General features: G+C 37.3%; 2 protein-coding genes across 6 annotated transcripts; both read left to right on the top strand.

Moving 5' to 3' along the window:
• Positions 1-2,674: 2,674 nt before the first annotated feature.
• On the top strand, positions 2,675-8,886 carry ola1 (Obg-like ATPase 1). Of its 2 annotated transcripts, none has more exons than XM_051112367.1 (11): positions 2,675-2,813; positions 3,465-3,565; positions 4,132-4,275; positions 4,358-4,485; positions 4,760-4,935; positions 5,065-5,145; positions 5,899-5,996; positions 7,026-7,166; positions 8,173-8,269; positions 8,361-8,483; positions 8,567-8,886. In XM_051112367.1, the coding sequence occupies exons 2-11, from the start codon at positions 3,465-3,467 to the stop codon at positions 8,666-8,668; spliced, it is 1,191 nt and encodes a 396-aa protein (XP_050968324.1). In that variant the 5' UTR covers positions 2,675-2,813; the 3' UTR covers positions 8,669-8,886. The 2 variants fall into 2 exon arrangements, with proteins under 2 accessions (XP_050968324.1, XP_050968323.1); XM_051112366.1 differs by lacking the exon at positions 2,675-2,813 and adding an exon at positions 3,219-3,376.
• Positions 8,887-9,831: 945 nt separating this feature from the next.
• sp3b (Sp3b transcription factor) lies at positions 9,832-20,968 on the top strand. 4 transcript variants are annotated; one of them, XM_051112360.1, is made up of 8 exons: positions 9,832-10,105; positions 12,419-12,755; positions 13,278-13,395; positions 15,056-15,153; positions 16,862-18,050; positions 18,366-18,546; positions 19,423-19,619; positions 19,739-20,968. In XM_051112360.1, the coding sequence occupies exons 2-8, from the start codon at positions 12,468-12,470 to the stop codon at positions 20,014-20,016; spliced, it is 2,349 nt and encodes a 782-aa protein (XP_050968317.1). In that variant the 5' UTR covers positions 9,832-10,105; positions 12,419-12,467; the 3' UTR covers positions 20,017-20,968. The 4 variants fall into 4 exon arrangements, with proteins under 4 accessions (XP_050968317.1, XP_050968318.1, XP_050968319.1 ...); XM_051112361.1 differs by lacking the exons at positions 9,832-10,105; positions 12,419-12,755 and having other exon boundaries at positions 13,265-13,395; XM_051112362.1 differs by lacking the exons at positions 9,832-10,105; positions 12,419-12,755; positions 13,278-13,395 and adding an exon at positions 14,599-14,754.
• Positions 20,969-22,016: the final 1,048 nt, after the last annotated feature.

The raw sequence follows: 22,016 nt of genomic DNA, 5'->3' as shown, positions 1-22,016 counted from the left end.
AATTATTAGAATTATGAAATATGCTGTCTGCACAAGTGCTGTAAAAACACCTCTGACTGGGATTTTAATTGTATGCTTTGTGTTGCTTGTGAGCCTTGTCTCAACAAGATTATACGGCCTTGTAGCAAAGCAATACAAGACATGTTTACAAACCTGAGAATTATCCCACACAGTCACATTTTTAGAGCTAACTAAGCAGAAATTCAGGACAGTCTCTGGAATTTACAATGGGGTCGATCCATTTTCAATCTAAGGCACTATTTTTACCTTAATGTTGACTGAAATATGACAATTCCCTAATTTAGCATCTTTTATGTATGTAAATTTGTTTTGCTAGTGTTAATCTATATAAGTGATGGCATTTATGTTTCTATGACTTAAGTATATCATAAAATTATATCTAGATATGTGAAATAATATTAGAAAGCAGGAGGCCAGTTACTGGTGAAAAGTTACTGTTACTGTTTTTAGAGGTCATAAATTGTTTATTTCTGTAATACTGTTCATACATTAAAGTCAAAAACAGTGTCAAAAGCTGTACTTATTAAATGGCACCTGCAGAGAAAGTTTTATGCGTTTAAAGGGCAGTGTTTTAAGAATTTCGCCCACTAACTGACAATCTCTCAAACGAGTTCTGTAACAGAAACTCAACACTTTTATACTCAGGATGATCTTCAATGTACAGTCGAGGTCAAAAGTTTACATACACCTTGCAGAATCTGCAAAATGTTAATTATTTTACCAAAATACGAGGGATCATACAAAATGAATGTTATTTTTTTATTTAGTACTGATCTGAATAAGATATTTCACATAAAATGCATTTACATATAGTCCATAAGAGAAAAGAATAGTTGAATTTATAAAAACGGCCCCGTTCAAACGTTTACATTCACTTGATTCTTGATACTGTGTTGTTACCTGAATGATCCACAGCTGTGATTTTTGTTACATTTTTGTTAAAAGGTAAATTTACCCTGATCTTCAAATTCAAAAGTTTTCACCCGCTAGCTCTTAATGAATTAATGCATCAGTGAGCTTTGAACCTTCTGTAATAGTTGCATATGAGTCCCTCAGTTGTCCTCAGTGTGAAAAGATGGATCTCAAAATCATACAGACATTGTTGGAAAGGGTTCAAATACACAAAAATGCTAAAAAATCCAAAGAATTTGTGTGAACTGAATGATTTTTCTGAAGAACAGCAGGCAGTTTAACTGTTCAGGAAAAACAACACTAAAAAAACAGCTGTGGAACATTCAGGGAACAACATGTGTATGTAAACTTTTGAATGGTGTCATTTTTATAAATTCAACTATTATTTTCTCTTGTGGACTATATGTAAACATCTTTTACATGAAATATCTTATTCAGGTCAGTACTAAATTAAAAAAATAACATGCATTTTGTATGATCCCTCTAATTTTGGTTAAATAATTAACATTTTGCAGATTCTGCAAGCTGTATGTAAACTTTTGACCTCAACTGTATATAATAGCTAAATAACTCTGTAAATATCTTTAGTGTATATTATGACTAGTCATAATTTGTCTAATGCAATGAGATATTGAAAATATGGCTGAACAATCATTTGTGTAACTGAACTTTTTCTCTCTTCAATCCTCAAAGTTTGTTACCATGCATCTTCAGGTTTGAATTTTCTTTTTTCTTTGGCTCATTAAAAGCTTTTTTTATTATTGTTCAAAGAATAATAACATGCTATGTTATCAAGAAGCAATATAACATTTAAAATGTTTTTTGTTTTTTTTAATTGAGTACTGTTAGATCAAGTCCCCACGCCAAGACAATAATTAGGATCCAGCCCCAGACGCCAGATTGCGTCAGGAAATATAAGATTTTAGGTAACAGAACAACTAGTCAGCAGTACGGTACCCAAACCCTGTTAACAGCAGTTCTGGTCTGGTATCCAAAAATACCCAAAACGAGTGTTAAACAGTCTTCTTTCAGTCAAGAAGTTGACCAGTGGAAGCCAGCAAAGAGCAAAAGCAGGAGAGTAAGTGAGGATGATAAAAGGTATAATATAACAGTTTGTTGAACAGTCTTAGTTGAGTATGTCTCAATGTTCAGACTTCGTCTGGGGAACACAGGTCAACAAACAATGAGATATCAAACTGATTCATGACAACATCCCATAAAACCTTGGATTTCCATAAACATCCCCTCTTATCTATTTCTCGTTCATACAGAAACGAAACAAAATCTTTTGTACAAAAAATTACAACAAAATGCTATTAATTAGTATACAAAAAGAATCTGTTGAAGGCTCAACACTATGGAACCATATTAAATTCCAGACAAAATATATAACAAAATATTTCAAGAAACATAATCAAATATAAAATTAAGAAACAAGAACGAAAAGAAAATAATAATAAACAAACTATAAAGAAAATGTAATTAAAACAAATTATATAATGCAAACAGTTTTACTGCCTTTTCATTTTACTTAGGGCATCTGAGAAGTATTTTAGATCATTTTTAAACACAATAAGCAAGGGAGGAGATTTAAAATATCGACATATAAAGTATTTTTCTAATAATATAATATTATTAATCAAATCATTATTACATTTACAAGCTTTCTCACATGCTCCGTAAGCGTTTACGTCATCTCGTACGCGTTTACTCTAACGTCATTACATCGTAACTCTTTTTGACCAATCACAATGTGAGGATTCAGAACTCTTCCGGTATGCACATTCTTTTCGTTTCATCGGCCGAAGTGTGGAGCAGCGTGTGTTCATTTGAGCACAGCAAAATTACCCATCTGCTGACACACATAGTGTGATATCAAGGTGATATAAGCATATGTTTTATTCTACTTGTGTATGCATCGTTTAGACGTGTTATTTGTGTTTAAATTGTCTATTTTATTGCGTTTTGGCCCCTTCATATGACCGGCATGCTAACCAGCTATACACACTAATGAATTGGGGATGGTAGTATTGATGCTCGGGATGCACATGTGGGTCTCTGTTTGCTTCCTAGCAAGTAATGAAGCAACCCTACCTCTACTAACCCGGCTGTCAGTTGGCAGTGGTGCAGGGATTTATAAGCAGTGAAATGATACACGTATGCCTTCTATTACTTGGCCAGGGAGGAGCATATATTTAGCCACTCTTACAGTGAATAAGGCCGGTCAGTTTACACTCAATGCGGGGGCTATTTTGGGAACCTGGTGCCATGGGTTTCACTGTCGTGAAATGGCAACTAGTTACTGCAGTTAGCCAGGCGAAGAAGTTGCACGTTGCCTGGCTTCTACCGTATTTTAATTATGCAAAGTATACTCTGCAAAATATACTCCATTGGTAATATTGCAAGGGAATACTGACAGCATTTAACCATGTCTCCTAAAAAGGTGTGGTAGCTGCATGACTGGTTGTTTTGCATGGTTAAACATGGAATGCATTGAACTGAAAGTAGGTATTAATTTTTTTTCTTCACAGATGCCTCCAAAGAAGGGAGGAGATGGACCAAAGCAACCCCCCCTGATTGGACGTTTCGGGACTTCCTTGAAAATTGGGATTGTTGGGTTACCAAATGTAGGGTACGTGTCACTCCCAGCAGCGTTCTGCCCGTATGCATGTGCGCAGGGTCTCTAATTTGACGTCGACAGTGAAATAATGTCAGAATGATGAAGTGTGAATGCCTGACCCAGTTGTTTTACTCGTGCTTAATGCAAACGTGTCCTGCTGTACTGTGTGAAATTATTAAAGGGATGATGACTCATGATCATGGTGGATTATAAGAATGACATCATCTTGCTACAAGATGTGCAGTAGTTTTTGAATGGCAACGAAGTTGGGCTGTGTCCGAATTTGTTGTCTTCCGTGCTGTATCGTATGCAAGTTTGCCAAAAGAGTATGCATCTAATTCATAGTGTTTGCTAATGCAACTGATATTGGTAGGTCACGTGATAGTGACAACATTGTGGCTGTAATATGTCGCATTTTTAATCATCCTATATGGAACATACTTTGTTTTACAGAAGTGAAGTAAGGTTCATACCAAGTGGATTACCTACTAGATCGCAGTTTGAGTCTCTGTATATATCACATGTCAGTGTCAGTGATCCATGTTCTCATTACTTGTCTCATTGGTTTGTGATTTCAGAAAGTCAACATTCTTCAATGTTCTGACAAAGAGTCAGGCAGCGGCTGAGAATTTTCCCTTTTGCACCATCGACCCAAACGAGAGCCGTGTGCCCATTCCAGATGAGCGCTTTGATTTCCTCTGCCAGTACCATAAACCAGCCAGGTGCTCACTGCATGTCTGCATTAAACAGTTATCATATGTTTCTAGACATTAGTGACATGATCTCAATTATTTTTCCTTCCAGTAAGGTTCCAGCGTTTCTGAACGTGGTGGATATTGCTGGCTTGGTGAAAGGTGCTCACAAAGGCCAGGGTTTGGGTAACGCCTTTCTCTCCAACATCAGTGCCTGTGATGCCATCTTTCACATGATGCGTAAGTAGCCATTTCAATCCATTTCTGAAACTAATTTGTTTATTTTTAGATTTTAGGATATTCTTTATCTGTTATGTGAAGAATTTATGTACTAGAGTAATGTAGTTGGAAAGACAACTATCTGACTAGTTGGACAATTATCTGACAGGCATATGGAAATCCATGGAAATTTTGTGGAAATTCATGCATGAGAAACCTGATGTTTTTGTTCCATATGTTTGCATTTTAATTAAAAAAACCCTGATAATATGTATATGCAACCATTTATGTGTAGGAGCTTTTGAGGATGAAGATATTATCCATGTTGAGGGCTGCGTTGACCCAGTGAGGGATATTGAGATCATTCATGAAGAGCTGAGGATGAAAGATGAAGAGATGATCGGGCCGATCCTTGATAAGCTTGAGAAAACCGCTGTCAGGGGAGGAGACAAGAAACTCAAACCTGAATATGTAAGTGAGCTATATATCCCAGTATGCATCTACAGAATTAAAACATTTTTTCTACTTTGTATATTAACAGAAAGCTTCTGTTGAAAGAATCATGCACTGACATTTATAATGTTTTCTCTCTGCTTGCAGGACATCATGTGTAAAATAAAGTCCTGGGTTGTTGATGACAAGAAACATGTCCGTTTTTACCATGAATGGAATGATAAGGAGGTTGAAATCTTTTTTTAATATCATTTTTAATATAATTTCTTATCATTTTTTAGTCCTGCAGGACCTATGTGTTTTTGCTCAGATTAAGGTTTGGATTATACACTACCAGTCTCTTCTGTTCATCAAGCCTGCATTTATTTGATCCAACATACAGCAAAAGCAGTTATGTTGTGAAATATTTTTTCTATTTTACTATATTTTAAAATTATTTTAGTCTTTAGTGTCACATGATCGTTCAGAAATCATTCTAATATGCTGATTTGCTGTTAAAGAATGTTTAACAGCAAATGTTTTATGATTATCAATATTTAAAACAGGTGAGGAATTTTTTTTTCAGGATTCTTTGATGTATAGAATAAATTATAGAAATTAATACTGATGTATAGCAAGGATGCTTTATAATTGATCAAAAGTGATGATAAAGACATTTATAATGTTACAAAAGATTTCCATTTAATATAAATGCTGTGCTTCTGATCTGTCTATTCATCCGAGAAACCTGAAAGAATTCTACTTAGCTGTTTTCAACATAATAATAATAATAAATGTTTTTTTTTTTTTTTTAGCAAATCATTATATTAGAATGATGTCTGAATGATCATGTGACTGGAGCTTTTTTGCTTGTACTTTGGATCAAATAAATGCAGGCTTTGTAAGTAGAAGAGACTACTTTAAAAAACATTAAAAAATATTACTGTCCAAAAACTTTTGACTGGTAGTGTACACTAACTGTTTTTCCTTATTGTTCTCTAGATTGAGGTCTTGAATAAGTATCTGTTCCTGACATCCAAGCCAATGATCTACTTGGTAAACCTCTCTGAGAAAAATTACATCAAGAAAAAGAATAAATGGTGAGATGACATGTTAGCTGTTCATCTGCTGTTAGTCAGTCCTGTCTGTGCTGGTATTACACAACCTTTGGACCATATTAAAGTGGTCTCAATCTGCTTGAGCCTTCCTCAAGTGTTTATACTTGGGTTCAGCCTGCAAATCTATTTATTGGACTTACCAAAAAATGTTTGTATAAACGTAAATGCATAATTGCAGCCCAGGTACTGACAGCAAACAAACCTGTGCTTGCACAAAATCTTTCACTTTTTCACTATTGCCTATATAGTAAATAACACATTTTAGATTTATACAATGCAGTGTGATTTGACAAAGCAAGGTTTTTATTTTTTTTATTCAATTGATGGTGCTGTTTGAACTCTGAATGGCCATTGTGTTGTTGCACTTTTCAGTTGCATTTCTAGTTTTGACTCACTTTTACATGTCCAACTAAAATGAATCTGATTTATAAATGTCTGATTTATAATGATAAATGAGTTAATCAAATGCTATGCATAACTTTGAATAGCTGACTGTTATATTAAAGCCTGATAAATATGTGTGTGGCCTCTTAAAGGGATAGGTCACCCAAAAATGAAAAATCTGTCATCATTTTTTCACCCTCATGTCATTACAAACCTGTATGAGTTTTATTCTCTTATGGAGCACAAAAGAAGATATTTGGAAGAACTGACCTTTTTTGCTAAATAAACACATCCCCATTGATTTCCATTGTATGGACAAAAATACAGTCGTCTTCAAAATATCTTCGCATTCAGTAAAGAGTGAATAAATGATGATCTAATTTATATTTTTGGGTCAACTGTCCTTTCAACGGCACTGCTTCCTGATTGATTTTGAATTGTGATTTTCAAGAAGTCAAGTCCTGGGTGTCATTACTCCAGTACACATGCAGAGCAGAATACCAGGTATAACAGAGAGTTGAGTCACTCTAAATAACTGTATATAGTCCAGATTGTTCTGTGGCTCCCAGTCCTCAGGTAATCTGAGTTTAGGACCACTGATGTAAAACTTTTTGTTGTTTTATTTAGGTTGGTGAAGATCAAGGAGTGGGTTGACACTCACGATCCAGGTGCGCTGGTCATCCCGTTCAGCGGGGGATTTGAGAACAAGTATCAGGACATGACTGATGAAGAGAAACAGAAATATTGTGAAGAGAACAAAACACAGAGGTCAGGATTTATTCTCTTTCATTTTCCTCTTAGCTGAATTTAAAGATGATTTCATTCAAAAAAAATATTTTCCAGCCAAGATGTAAATGAACTTGTTTCTTCATCTGAACAAATTTGGAGAAAGGTGAAATAACTTTCTCAGCCAATGGATTCTCTGCAGTGAATAGGTGCCATTAGGATGAGAGTCCAAACAGCTAATAAAAGCATCACTATAATCCAAAAGTAATCGACATGACTCAAGTTCATCAATTAATGTTAGTTGTGACCCTGGACCACAAAACCAGTCATGAGGGTAAATTGAGATTTATATATAATCTGAAATCTGAATAAGCTTTCCATTGATGTATGGTTTGTTAGGATAGGACAATATTTGGCCAGGATACAACTGTTTGAAAATTCTGGAATCTGAGGGTACAAAAAAATCTAAATATTGAGAAAATCGCCTTTGATGTAATCAAAAATAAGGTGATATAATTATATTATATTGATATATTTACAGTAGAAAATTTACAACATCTCTTCATGGAACATGATCTTTACTTAATATCCTATTGATTTTTGGCATAAAAGAAATCAATAATTTTGACCCATTTTTTGCTATTGCTACAAATATACCCGTGCTACTTATGACTGGTTTTGTGGTCCAGGGTCACGATTAATCAGTGAAAAGCTTTTGTGGATTGCTGCTATCAGCTGTTTGAACTCTCAGGGATCCATTGGTGAGCAAGTGATGAAATGATACATTTCTTTAAATCTGTTCTGATGAAGAGTGAAGAAATAAACTAGGGTATATCTTGGATAGCCTGCAGTTAAGTAAACTTTCATTTTTGGGTGAACTGTTCCTTTAAGAAACAATACTTTTTTTACATGCAAAAAGCTTTTTTTTTTAGCAACAGTGCTAAAACAATACTCTAAATGCTGTAGTCAGTCATGCTTATTCTATAGTGATATCATAGTTTTTCCGTTCTTGTTTTGCGCATTGTGAATTTTAAATTCTTTGTTTCAGTATTCTAACTAAGATCATCAAGAGTGGGTACGCAGCCCTGCAGCTGGAGTACTTCTTCACGGCAGGACCTGACGAAGTCCGTGCATGGACCATCAGGGTAAGCAAAGCATGTGTTCCAAAACACATTTAACACTGATATATTCTGCTGCACTTCTAAAATGTCATGCATGTGTTTGAACACCTTACAGAAAGGCACCAAGGCCCCGCAAGCAGCTGGAAAGATCCACACAGACTTTGAGAAAGGCTTCATCATGGCTGAAGTCATGAAGTTTACAGACTTCAAGGAAGAAGGCAGTGAAAATGCAGCTAAAGTAAGATCTTAATGGTGTGCTTGGTGACACAAAATAGTGTAGCTTGTTAATACAAAACTGTTAATGTTGTCAAATACTTGCAGGCCGCAGGAAAATACAGACAACAGGGGAGGAACTACATAGTGGAAGATGGTGACATCATCTTCTTCAAGTTCAACACACCTAATCAGCCCAAAAAGAAGTGAAGTCAGTTGGATGGACAGTACTGTCTATGGCATTTGCGCAGTCTCTTCATTTATGGCTTCAGAACATTTAAAACAGAATCACACCTTAGTGGTGAATAAGTTAATTTTTTATTTTATTATTTCGGCTGATGGCTGAAAAAAATGCAATAGCTGGTCTGCTTACAAAAGCTGCATGTCACACAGCAGTTTATTCTAATAAAACACTTCCTCAGACCAAAGTGTTTTTTGTTCACAGTTCTTTTCCAGTCGTCTCAAAAGCTGTTTCTGTCATAAGACACCCCCCAATTTTTTAAAAAAATTAAAAAGGTAACTTTTTAAGCAATTCTGAGTTTATATTTTATATTGCAAGATTTAAATTTGGCAATCATGAGAAAAAAAAGTAAGAATTGTGAGATAAAAAGTTGCTATTACCTTTTTACACACACACACAAAAACTGAATCACGAGATGTAAACTAAAAAGTCTTAATTTGTGCAAAACAGTGTTTCAGTTGTGAGAAAATGTCAGCTTTTTTAAGTAAAGGTTTCTGTACTTTATTATGGAAGCCTGTTTCCAGCTCTGAATAAAAAAAGGTAATTAACTTTTTTTTTTTTATCTCACAATCCTGAGATTTTTCTCGCAATTATAAGAAATAAAGTATTTGCGATATGAATTCTGCAATTCTGACCTTTTTCTTGCAATTCTGACTTTTTTTGAATTGTGAGATATAAATTTGAAGAATTGTGAGATATAAATTTGCAGTTGCAAATTATGAAGTCCAGTTTTGAGTAAAAAAAAATACTGGTATGTTTTAGATACAAACTCACAATTCTGACTTAACTCGCATTTGTGTGTTATAAAGTCAGAATTGTGAGATATGGGCCTAAACTCGCAATTTTGAGAAAAAGTCAGAATTGTGAGTTTATAACTCACAATATCATATTTAAATCACACAATTCTGACTTTTTAACAATTATCAAAGTGTCGGTAATGTTTTTAGTGGTTGATTTAAGGCCATTTTATTTTAAAAACTAAACTTACGTTATACAATCTAACTGAAAGCATCCGAGAAAAAGAAATAAATATTTTGTATATTTTTTGTCATAAAGTTATAGCATTGATGTTCACTTAGTACCTCCCCCAAAACTCGTGAGAGGGCGTGGTCTTGTACTTTGACTGACAGGCGGATTTTAATGTGACCATTCAGAAGCATAGGTGGAAAATGTGCTTTTGTATGGTGTAAAAACCAGCAGGATTTGCACTGCTTCCCTCGTAACGCTGAGAAAGCTAAACACTGGCTGATGTGTTGGGTCGACCGTCAACCACCAATACCACCGGGTTGTTTGTGTGCAGCGATCATTTTACAAAGGAGAGCTTCCAGAATTATGAACAGATGAAAATGAGATTTCTTAAGAAAGCCAGCCTCCGTTTAAAAGAGGATGCGTTGCCGATACACTTGGTAAGTTTTAACACAAGTGCCCCTGCTGGGATTTTATGCCTTTAATGTTACATTCCAATAATATCCGGCTTGCTAAATCAAAGCAATTGCAAATGCACGCATCAGAATGCACAAATGCATTGTTCTGTACGCAGAATTCAGATCATTTGTCTCGGTAACACAGTGCATATATAAATGAACCAACTTGTTTCCTTTAGTTTTTTAAAATGCACAAATTTCGTTTAGCCTAGAGTACTCTACTCTATTTGGACGCAGGTTAATGACGTAGGCTGACAAGCGCCAAAACATTGTGCCATGGAGCTTGAGTACAACAGTGAGGTCCTGCGGGTTTAGCATGTAGTATTTCCCATTGCTGAAATGAACATGAGACGGGTGATTCTGTAATTGTATAAGAACAAACACAAAAGCAAGTGAACGTTTTGCACAAGGTCGAAAACAATGTTAAAACCTTTATTTTTATTACAAAGGACACGGTGCGTGGCTTGTTTCGTTTAAAACCAACAATAAGGAATATTAGGTTTAGTCTGAGTTGTAAGTGGTACAAAGGCATTTCACCTCACTAGAGTCTCAGGACATCTCCATATGAGAGCTGGCGGCCTTTAAATATCAGTTGTAAATGTGTCTATCCACAGTGAATTAATTCAAAGATACTGCACGGTTTCCCCCGTGAGAGTTAAGACTTTGTCTGGTTTGTCTCTACGTATGAGAAATGTCTGTGAATCTTATTCTAAAACAAAACGCGGTAGCAACTTTTCTCACAACAGCTCGTAGTTTTACCCAGCCACCGGCTTCTGGTAAGTGTTTCTCGTTTTGGACGTATGTTGTGGTCGGCTCAGTAACACGTTTTCAATAATGTACCCTCCCATCTTTCCACGCCCATTGATTGAGGCTTTTCATGGCTTTTGAAGTACCAATGGTGAAATAGGGGAGGGTAGTTTCACGTTACTGTACTCCTTGTTTAATTCATTGTTTCGTTTGAGTCAGTTTAACCCACATTCGGTTTCGGTTTGCGTAAAACACTAGTCAAAACACTAGTCAAACTAATTCCTGAAGTTATATCTTGAATTTTTTCTATAATTGTACATGTATATCTGAACATGGCCCTATATTTAGGGCCATGTACAGTCAAACCAAAATTTATTCAGACACCTTCAACATTTCTCACATTATCAGTTTATTCACTATAGTTTAAAAAACGGAAATGGAATATGACAAGACCTCATTAAGAGTTAAACTGTGTCAGAACAAAATCATCTTGATAATGTCAGATAACTTTGATAGAAATGTCAGACAACTTTTTTGACCAATTACCAAGCAATGCTTAATTTTGATCAGCCTGTGGTGTAAAAAGGTTTAGCAATTAAGGAAAAAAACATGGTCAGATCAAAGAATAACTTTTGGTCCCAATTGTGTTTTTTTTTTTACTGGTAGTCCACTGTATGAAGATTTTTTGGGGTATAATATGTGACAGTTTATTTTATTTTGCTATCCTCACTTACATGAACTAGTGTCTATATGGTTAGGATTAGGGTTTGGTTTAGGACTACTTGCATGTAATTATGCATAACTTATTGTTATTATAATAGCAAGTACATTTAACGTGTAACAAGGACGCTGTTACACTAAAGTGTTACCAAACATTTTTGTTTGTTAGTTTATTGAAACTCAATTAATGGTCTGTTGCAGCACTTAAAAGCTAATTTTAACCTGGTTTAAGAATCAGACATAACAAAACAGTTATGTACAAAGTGCAATAAATACTATTTACACAAAGAACAAAAATTCTAGATACTATTTAAAGTTAGTTATTATTTGCACCTCGGTGCAAATAGTCACTACAAGTAATTACAAAAAAACACAAAAGATATGTTTTTATTTTGTGTCTATTCAGCAAATTCTGAACATAAAAATATCTGGGTCAAATTGACCCCGTTTTTATTAGAAATTAATAATAAATATTTATATGCTATAATAAAGATTTCTGTTTTTACATAATTCAGTGATTATAATAGAGTTGATTTTTGGTGAATTGCATGAAAACCAATAGGGGCCCCTAACAATTTTATGAACACAGCAGGAATGCTATAAAAGTATTTTCCACACCACTTTTTAGTATTTATGCATTAAATTGCTCATTTAGAATGAGTTGTATTTTTTATATACATGTATCAAGAGCTTGCACATTTATGAGGGATTTGGATACTATTTTAACTTGGGGTCTAATTGAAGTGAAAAAACTATGTTGGGCAAAAGCTATTTTGCCAATCAACTTTAAGATTAGTGTAAAATGGCTTTTCCTTTTTTTTCCTTTAGGTAACGCTTTGATTGGAAAAAGGATTACTTGAGTAACAAAACGATAGAGATGCCTCCGAGGATAACGAGACGCTGTGCAGTGCCAAGCTGTGGACAAACACAGTCTTTGCATGGTCTTCCTTGTGATCCTAACATTAGGAAAGAATGGATGAACTTTATTTTTGACGAAGTTCCAGATCATGTCAGTAAGACACTGTTTGTTTGTTCGCTTCATTTTTCTGCGGATTCATTTTTAAACAAGACACAGTTCGATGCAGGCTTTTCAGAGAGACTGAAAATTAAAAATGATGCAGTGCCGACCATATTGAATCCAACAGCAATGTTGCAACGCACAACTGTGAGTAACCGTGTTTTTATTATTTGTCACTATTGCTTTGTCTGTTACAGATCATTTGATGTTTACTAAATGTTTATGTTTTTAACTAAAATGACTCATTCACGCAAAACTGTTACCCAATCATAGCAGTGGGCGTTTAGTTCCAAGTCTTGAATGCGTCAGGCATATTACTTCTATATTTGAATAAAAATAAGAGCTGTTTTATTTTGTATTGTTTGATGTATAGATTTGTTTTTCCAATTAGTCATCTTGTCTAGTTAGTTTCCCCTGATAAATCTATCAGTTATATTCTGATTAGTTGATTAAGCCTTTGGCTACCTTGCCAATAAACAACTGACATTTCTGTCAGTCATTTTTCTTGATGTATTTAATTTGTTCTCATAAAAATCCTTACATTACAAATAAAAAATTCTAACATAAGTGCACCTCAGAGAACTTTTTATAAAAAACCTAATTAACTCATTATTTGTTTGTCTTATGCTTTTGATACATGTTAAAATGAATCTATCTCGTTACTGTCAGCCCAAGACATGTCGTGAAATGGGATGCCAGACGGAGGACCCCAACACCAGAGATGGAGAATGCCAAACCATCCAAGACTTGAAGCAGCGCAGCTGGAAAGTTGAACCAAAGATTGAAAGTGTGTTTTAATGTTTTCTACTTCATTATCTTTTTAGATAAACTGACATTGATGGTGGTATTTTAGTCCTTAGAGGTAGGTAGATAGATTTGAGACCTGGATGCAACTGGAATACAGAGACTTGTGGTAGCAGCCTATGGCTTTTTTTTTTTTTTTTAAACATCAATGCCCCAAACTAGTAGCTATTTTAAAGTGGTTAGTATTTATATTATGTATTTTTTTTTTTTTTTTATGGGTAACAATAATTGTAACTTCATGCAATTCTGTGTGGATCTGTTTGTTTCTGACTAGTAGGCTTAAATATAGTGGTATCTACTAGATCTATTTAATGGTATCTAATGCTTATTTAGTTAGTAATTATAATTTTTCCTAAAAACAATTACTTTTTACCTTTCCATTTTCAAATTGGCTTATATGTAATATATTAAATAGTTAGAGGATTTTAAAGTGAATTTATTAATAGAAATTTGATTGGATGGGCTGGAAGAGGTTGAAAAAGACTTTTAACAAGTTGATAAAAGCTCAAGTAAAACATTTTTGAGAAAGAAATTCCTCAGACTTGGCGGTATTATCAAATTGTTACAAGCAGCCATGTATAATGTAGTTATTTTGTTAATATACGTACAGGACAAGTTAGAGATGAGTTGTATGAGGCGGTATATTATTTTGATACAGTTGGGCCCTGAGGACATCCGGAGTCACAGCTGTTTCCGCAAAGCGCTGTTTACCCAGGTGGTTAAACCGACACGTAAACTCGGGCAAGCGATAACTAACAGAGCTGTGCTGTGGATAAAAACGAAACTGGTTCATTTACATGTATAGCAAATGTCTTAATTTAATCTTTCACATTGTGTTAAAGATGAAATAAATATTTGGTGAAACGATTTAATTTGAACGTAAAACAGTGTTGTGACATTGTGCAGATGGTATTGTTTCACAACACGACTCGTGTAGCGCACTCAGCGTAATGGCCACCGGAGTTGCAACTAACTTCCTGCCATACGTGAACAATTCCAGCTAGATTTCCAAAGACTCCGCATCTGCGAAGCGAACAACAAACAGGAAACGCTCGTCCGATGAAATTGACAGACGTACGGCTTTGACCACTCCGTGGCCAGGGAGTCGAATCACACAGCAAATCAGGTTGTAGAAGAAAGGCGGGTCTTCCGTTTACGTGACGCAAATATCACTGGTAATCTCCGAAGCCCCACCTTTTGTGTTTCCCGCACCGTCAATCAAAAATAAGAAAAAAATCGACCCGATTCTCCGATCACAGCCCGCCTTTGATTAAAACAATCATGTTGGGAGTTTAAATGAACAGATAAAGCGCCGATTTTGTACCTTTTCACGCTATGACTGGTACGTAACACTTAGCCCGATCGAAGCAGAGCACCGCCGGTGAGTTTGGAGAGCCATTAGCAAAGCGAGCTAGCTCAGTGTTTAATCTTTCTCAGCAGCGACGCTAACCGTTAGCCAGCTAGCCTGACTTTAACAAAGTAAACATTTGAAAAGACTGTTGCTCGGGCAACGCGAAAGCAGAAAGAACCGCCTGATTCGTTTAAATTCCAGGCGGTTTGGCGGCTAATCTCCGCCTTTTCGAGGTGGGAGTTCGTTGAGCATGAATTTGTTGTGAGTTTTTTCTCTCGCTGTGTCTCCGTAGCCCCAGAACAGCCAGCGAAACAGCAGGAAATGGCTGCCTTGGACGTGGACAGCAGTCAGAGCGACTTTCTGCAGCCGGCCAGCGGCGCCCAGGACCAGGTATGCAATCCCCCTGTTGGTTTCTCGCTTCCCCGGCGCTGTCTTGCGGGGTGTTGTGGTGTTTTGGTGAAGTTCACACGTTTTAAAAATAGGGGAAAAGTCGAACACTTCCTGTGAGCCTTCGCTTTGTACGGCCACCCACTTTCTTACCCTTTTAAACCCGCCCATTGTGGGTCGGACAGACTCGCCACCGTCGCCTTGCCCGCTTTACCTGCGGTGATCCCGGGTCACCCCCACGATAGGGGAGGACCCCTCCATCGGGAAAAGCCTCCACCCCTACCCAGGCTGTCACAGATCCTCCACAGCTCCACCATTCCCCCTGGAGCGCTTGCGTGCACAGACCTGGCAAACAGAAGCTCTTTGTCACCTTTTGTCATGTGCACTTGGCTTTTTTGAGCTTATGTACATGATTTATTTGCCTTTTCTGATAGACCCACAGTTGTTGAAAGACGTTATTGTTCGTTATTAAACAGACAACTGAACCACAGTACTGAATGACACCTCTTAAAGTCGATTAAAGGCGACATTAAGTAAAAATTCACACAGTTGATTTTTAAAATTGTATTAGATCGTACTCTGAACAATTCAAATGCATATGTTTAATTTATAAATAAGTTTATTGCTTTTCTATAAGCTTAATGTTTTGACTTTGTAAGGTAACTAGATCTTCCAGTGAAAGCAACAGGCTTCTCTCTGGTGTTCTATACAGGACTTTACCATTCATTTAAGAAACTCTCCTTTATCTCGCTTCATTTTTTTTTTTTTTTTTTTTTAGTGCAACACCCATATCTTAAAATCCAATTAAAAACATTGAATAGAACTAAGTCCCTACCAGAGTTGCCAAGTCCGTGTGAATTGGGCTACATTAACACTGTTGCCACAGGTTGTTTTTCATGTCTGCGGGTTTAAGCGACCCCCAGATGATATTTATCTCCTGAAACTCAAATTTTACCAGGGGAATCCCGTCAAAAGTTGTAACCATTAGAATGCGATTTTTAACGGGAGACCCCATTCAAAACACAGTTGGGCTAGTTTTGAATACCATTTGGGTGGGTTTTGTTGTGAAAACCTGGCAACCCTGGTCCCCACCCTTTCATTTTTTTTTTTCTTTTTTTGATTATACCGCTCAGATGTGCGTCAAAATACAGAAGAAAAGATCCGTCCCTACTGCTGTCTCTTTCATGCTATATTTATTGTTTAAAAACTTTATCCTCACTGAGGTCCGACGCTTTGAATTTTTGGCATTATGTTATAAAGTCTTTATAATATTGTGATTGTATCACAATTATTCTTTAATGCATACTTTCTTTATTCTATAGTGACTTGAATTTCAATATTTTTGTCTTTGTTCAGGCCTGTTGACAGCAAGGACGATAATTACTCTAAAAATGTAGTAATTTCTCTGTGAGAATACGGAAGTCCCCACCACAGCTATAATGTAAACAACAGAGAGGAACAAAATCATTGCAGTCACTTTCAGAATGAGTTTTTTCCAGCTGATGATTGATAAAACATTGACAGCCAATCAGAATCCACTCAGCTAACTGCAGCATGTGCTGCTTATAAACAGAATGTTATTATCCATTGGTGTGAACGCTAATATAGTTATCGTTTTTGATGTGAACAGGCCTTTAGACTAATTTCTGTTTGTGTGTGTATGGTAAAATTTATGAAGTACTAATATAACACTAATATCTCCACCTCACAGCAGACCACAGACCTCACGGCCATCCAGTTGACGGGTTCCTCTGATCGCTGGGAGGTTCTAACGCCTGTGAGCTCCGTGAAAGACGAGCCAGCAGTAGTGCAGGTACCCAGCGGAGGACTTCTGGGCAGTAATGGGCAATATGTGGTGCCACTACAGACTATGGCAGGGCAGACCCAGCCTGTTTTCGTGACTGCAGGGGTAGATGGCACCGGGGCCAATGGGGTGCAATACCAGGTCATCCCTCAGCTGCAGGGAGCGGATGGGGCTTCACTAAGCTATGCAGCATCCACTGCAGATGGAAGCACGCTGGGTACTGACATTGCTATCCTTCCAGATGGGACGCAGGGCATTGCCACAGCCACCAATGCTAATGACCTCCAGGGCCTGCTGAGTCAAAGTGGGCACGTGCAGCAGATTCCCACCGTCTCACTGGCCGGCTCAGGGTTTGGTGCACAAGGCCAGGTTGTCGCTAATGTTCCGGTGGGGCTGCCGGGCAACATCACGTTAGTGCCGATAAATAGCTTGAGTAATGTAGATCTCGAGTCACTGGGGTTGGCTGGTGCTCAGACCATAGCGACAAGCGTTACCGCGGATGGCCAGCTCATCATGACCGGTCCCACCACCTCAACAAGCGATAACCAGGGTGAAAACAAGTGCACAGAGCCACTTAACGCCAACGACGCTAACGCTAATGCCTTTGTGCCAACCACCACCTCTTCCACGACAACGTCGCTCCCTGAAACGATAGACGGGACTGGCGTTCTCACCCAAGCCACTGCTGTGTCAGTCGGACAGCAGGATCCATCTTACATTCAGCAGAACCACACGGCTGGCGAACCGGTGGTGCAGCTCTTACCGGCGCAGACGGCGGATGGAGCAGCGCAGACACTACAAAGCGTGCAGCTGTTGAATGCTGGCACGTTTCTGATCCAAGCCCAAACCGTCTCTCCTACTGGCCAGATCCAGTGGCAGACCTTCCAAGTTCAAGGGGTTCAGAACCTGCAGAATCTGCAGCTTCCGGCTGCTGGTGGGGTCTCATCACCTCAAATTACCCTTGCCCCTGTGCAGACCCTTTCTCTTGGGCAAACTGGTGCCACAGGCGCAGTGGGACAGATCCCAAACCTTCAGACAGTCACAGTCAATTCTGTTGGTCAGTACCAGCAAGAGGAGAACACAGAAAGCCACTCAGGTATGCAGTAACACACAGTTTATATTTACAGAGATTTCAGGAATTTAATATTTAAATGGTGATCTTCAAAATATGAATTTAATCTTTAAAAATGTTTTTTGTAAGTGCAACCGTGTTTATGAATTTTTTTTTTTTAATTTCTTATATAATTAATGACTTAAAGTCATAATTTATTGGTCAAAGGTGTGGGAAGCCTGTTTGAATTGAATAACTCAAGTCAAAAAAATTGGTCTTGATTATGTTTGTTTTATTTTTGGAACATTCTTGATTGTCTTGGAATCTGTTTTAACGATTCTCCCCTCTCTGTTATGGCAGATATTCAAATTAAAGAGGAGCCAGAGTCAGACGATTGGCCAAATTCCACCCTGAACACCAATGATTTGTCACATTTGCGTGTGCGGTTGGTTGAGGAGGATAAGGAGGGGACGGGTCTGGAGGGAAAGAGACTACGTAGAGTAGCCTGCACTTGCCCCAACTGCAAAGAGGCTGGAGGAAGGTAATGTCAGTGCAGAAGCACAAATCCTGTTTTAAAGCATCAGTTGACTTTCAGAAAAAAAAAAGTAAAGATAATGTACTCACCCCGTTGTGATCCAAGATGTTCATGCCTTTCTTTCTTCAATCGTAAAGAAATTGTTTTTTGAAGGAAAACATTTCAGGAATTATCTCCATATAGTGGACTTCAATGGTGCCTGTGAGTTTAAACATCCAAAATGCAGCTTCAAAAGGCTCTAAACAATCCCAGCCAAGGTAGGGGTCTTATCTAGCAAACGATAGGTCATTTTCTACAAAAAATAAACATTCATATACTTTTTAACCTCAAAAGCTCGTCTTGACTAGCTCTGCCATGCGCATGTGTTCTCTGTGTAATCCGGGTCAATACAGTTAGAGTATGTCGTCAAAACTCCCATCTCTTTTTCTCCTCTAACTTTAAAATCGCCCTACATCGCTGCAGAAGTACCAACCCAGTGTTTATAAAGTGAACATGCAAAGAAAGTCAAACGCCCTTTACAAAAAAAGGTAAAACAGCAACGTAGGATGATTTTGAAGTTGGAGGAGAAAATAAGATGGGAGTTTTTCGACATGCCCTAACTGTATTGACCCGGATTACACAAAGTACGCACTTGCAATGCAGAGCTATACAAGATGAGCATTTGAGGTTAAAAAGTATATACATTTTATATATATATATAATTTATTTATTTTTTTTTTTTTAATAAAGAAAATGACTGATTGTTTTGCTAGATAAGACCCTTATTTTCCTGGCTGGGATCGTTTGGAGCCCTTTAAAGCTGCATTGAAACTGCATTTTGGACTGCATTTTGGAATGCTTAGATTCTTTTTATGATGCCGTTTTAAAATTGTGTCTTTTCAGAGGTTCAAGTATGGGAAAAAAGAAACAACACATATGTCATATCCCAGGGTGCGGTAAGGTGTACGGTAAGACGTCTCACCTCCGAGCTCACCTGCGTTGGCATTCAGGAGAGAGACCCTTCATTTGCTCGTGGAGTTACTGTGGCAAGAGATTCACTCGCAGCGATGAACTCCAGCGTCACCGCAGAACACACACGGGTATGGGCATATTGGAAGAGATCAGGATCTATAATTACAGCAGATAATTCATTTGGATCCTTCAAACATGAAAATATGTACATTTTGTATATGTGTATATGTGTATTTGTGTTTTTCAGGAGAGAAGAAGTTTGTGTGTCCAGAGTGCTCGAAACGTTTCATGCGCAGCGACCATTTGGCCAAACACATTAAAACTCACCAGAACAAAAAAGGGCTAAACTCCAACACTGGGGCAGGTCAGACAGAAGCTGCCGCCCCCTCGGACACCATCATCACCGGGGGTGGAGCCACGCTCATCCTCGCCAATCTGCAACAGGCTGGCACCCAGGACCTTCTTTCAAACTCCGACCTCCCGCTCCAGTTGGTCACTGTGTCTGCCAGCGAGGTCATGGAGTGACCAAAATCACGCCCACCTTCACAGCTCGTCTGCTTTTCACTATCAATTTTTATATATATGATAAAAATATATATATATATATTATAAATATATATATTTTAAAAATGACTTATCCATTTATGTTCAATAGCAGTCTTTTGTACAAACAAGGCAAAAAATGACATTAAATATGGTTCCAGTTTCCACCGACACACACATGCACACATTCGCAAGCACCTACATGCTCATGAACTTGCGCTCATACACAAAATACATACACAGAAATGCCTTATTTTGTATCATAATCTGTAGTATAAAATGCTGGAGTTGCATGTGTTTTTACTTTTGCTCATGTATATGTTCAGGGGACGATCATTTGAGAGAGTGTGATTGTGTAAAGGACGTTATGGTACACGGAAAGCCAGGATGTGTGTGCGTGCGTGCGTGTGCTTACAGTGAGATTTGTTCTGTGAGAATGACGGCAGGAGAAGGACACAGTCTGCTGCGAGGGAGACTTACTCATGATCTGTCCATTTTTATCCTTCTCCCTTTCGGCTGGCCTTCGTCCAAATGTGTCTTCACTCTTTGCTTTTATTTTTATTTGATGTCATGTTAGTGGTCTTTTGCGCTCTCGGTCACGTGTCCTCTGGATCCGGTTCGAGGATCTTCTGATTTCGTTGTTCTGCTGCCCACATGCAACTCGAACAAGACATCAGGTGGCAGAGTGAAACAATCGTGTAATAAACTTTCTTTTTCTTGTATCGTTGCTCTTATTGCTCTCCAGGTTATCCCTGTAACATTCATAATGTATCTTCCATTTCTTTTTTGTTTTCTTCAGCCCCAAGCTGTTTATAGCCACAATTTATGTAGTCTAATACTGATTCTGTTGTATCAAAGACTCCTCGTTTTGATTACTTTTTAAACGTGTAAAATTTGATGTTACTTTTGTACAACTTTTTTTTTTTTTTTTTTTTTCAAATGCAACACAATTAAAGTCGGAAACCTTCCTATGACTCTTCATAACTAAAAGTTTGTTTCTAAATGCTTCAGATTTCTGGTGTTGGTATGTATGTACTGAATGAGAGAATTAAACCTATGCCCAAATACCTCATTATACTGGCTATTTGAAATAGCATACTGCCATACAACTATTCCCGCTGTTTATAGTATGTGTACTGTGCACAGTATGTGAATGACAGAATGCCTTACTTTGCAGAAACCTAAATGCACACTGCTGGGTATGTTGTACCCCACAATGCAATGTGTTCAACTTAATCTTAAATTTAAATTCTGATGAAGGTCTCAGAAGTAATTTTTTTTCTGGACTCGTTTTTATTAAATTCATGATTAAATGCAAAAGAATTGTTTTTATTTCTGAGATACCTGGACCCCATTTACTGAATTAAACTTTGATGAAGCATACGACTGTTTGAAAAATTTGTCATTACGTGCAAACTGTTAGCTGACAGTTAGGCAGTAGGCTGTATACAGTATATACTGTGTGGTATTCTGTAATACCCTAGGCTGTTTGGAATGCTGAATACTGCCTACTAGTTTTAGTAAGTGAAACAGGAGGCATTATGGAACGATATGCTTTGTTCTTGCCATCTAACTTCATGTTGCATGTTTCATTCAGCAAATCCAGTTATCTTTCTGGAAATAAAATTATGTTTTTGTGTATAACAGTATCTTTTCATTTGAAAGTTCAATAAAATAAAAAGTTACAACAGTTGTTAATAAAATTTGGCTGTTACTTCAGTTTCATTGAACACTCTGGAAATGGAAGATTAAGTCATTTACATTGCATTATGAGATGTGGTACATTACTTTTACCCACCTTTTTCTTCCCATAAGAGTGGGCTTTGCCATTTGTAAATTTTATGGGTCTGGCTTCCGGTCTCATCCACACCAATTTGATATTGCAAATTGGTGTGTCTTACCATATTATTTTAATGTATTATCTTAATTACAAACACTGGTTTGTTGAGCAAACATTTTTTACTGTTTACTGCACTTTGTTA

Source organism: Labeo rohita, chromosome 6 (assembly GCF_022985175.1).
Source record: "Labeo rohita strain BAU-BD-2019 chromosome 6, IGBB_LRoh.1.0, whole genome shotgun sequence".
Classification (NCBI taxonomy): domain Eukaryota; kingdom Metazoa; phylum Chordata; class Actinopteri; order Cypriniformes; family Cyprinidae; genus Labeo; species Labeo rohita.
The sequence above is the reverse complement of the archived record's forward strand: the minus strand, read 5'-3'. Positions and strand labels throughout refer to the sequence as shown.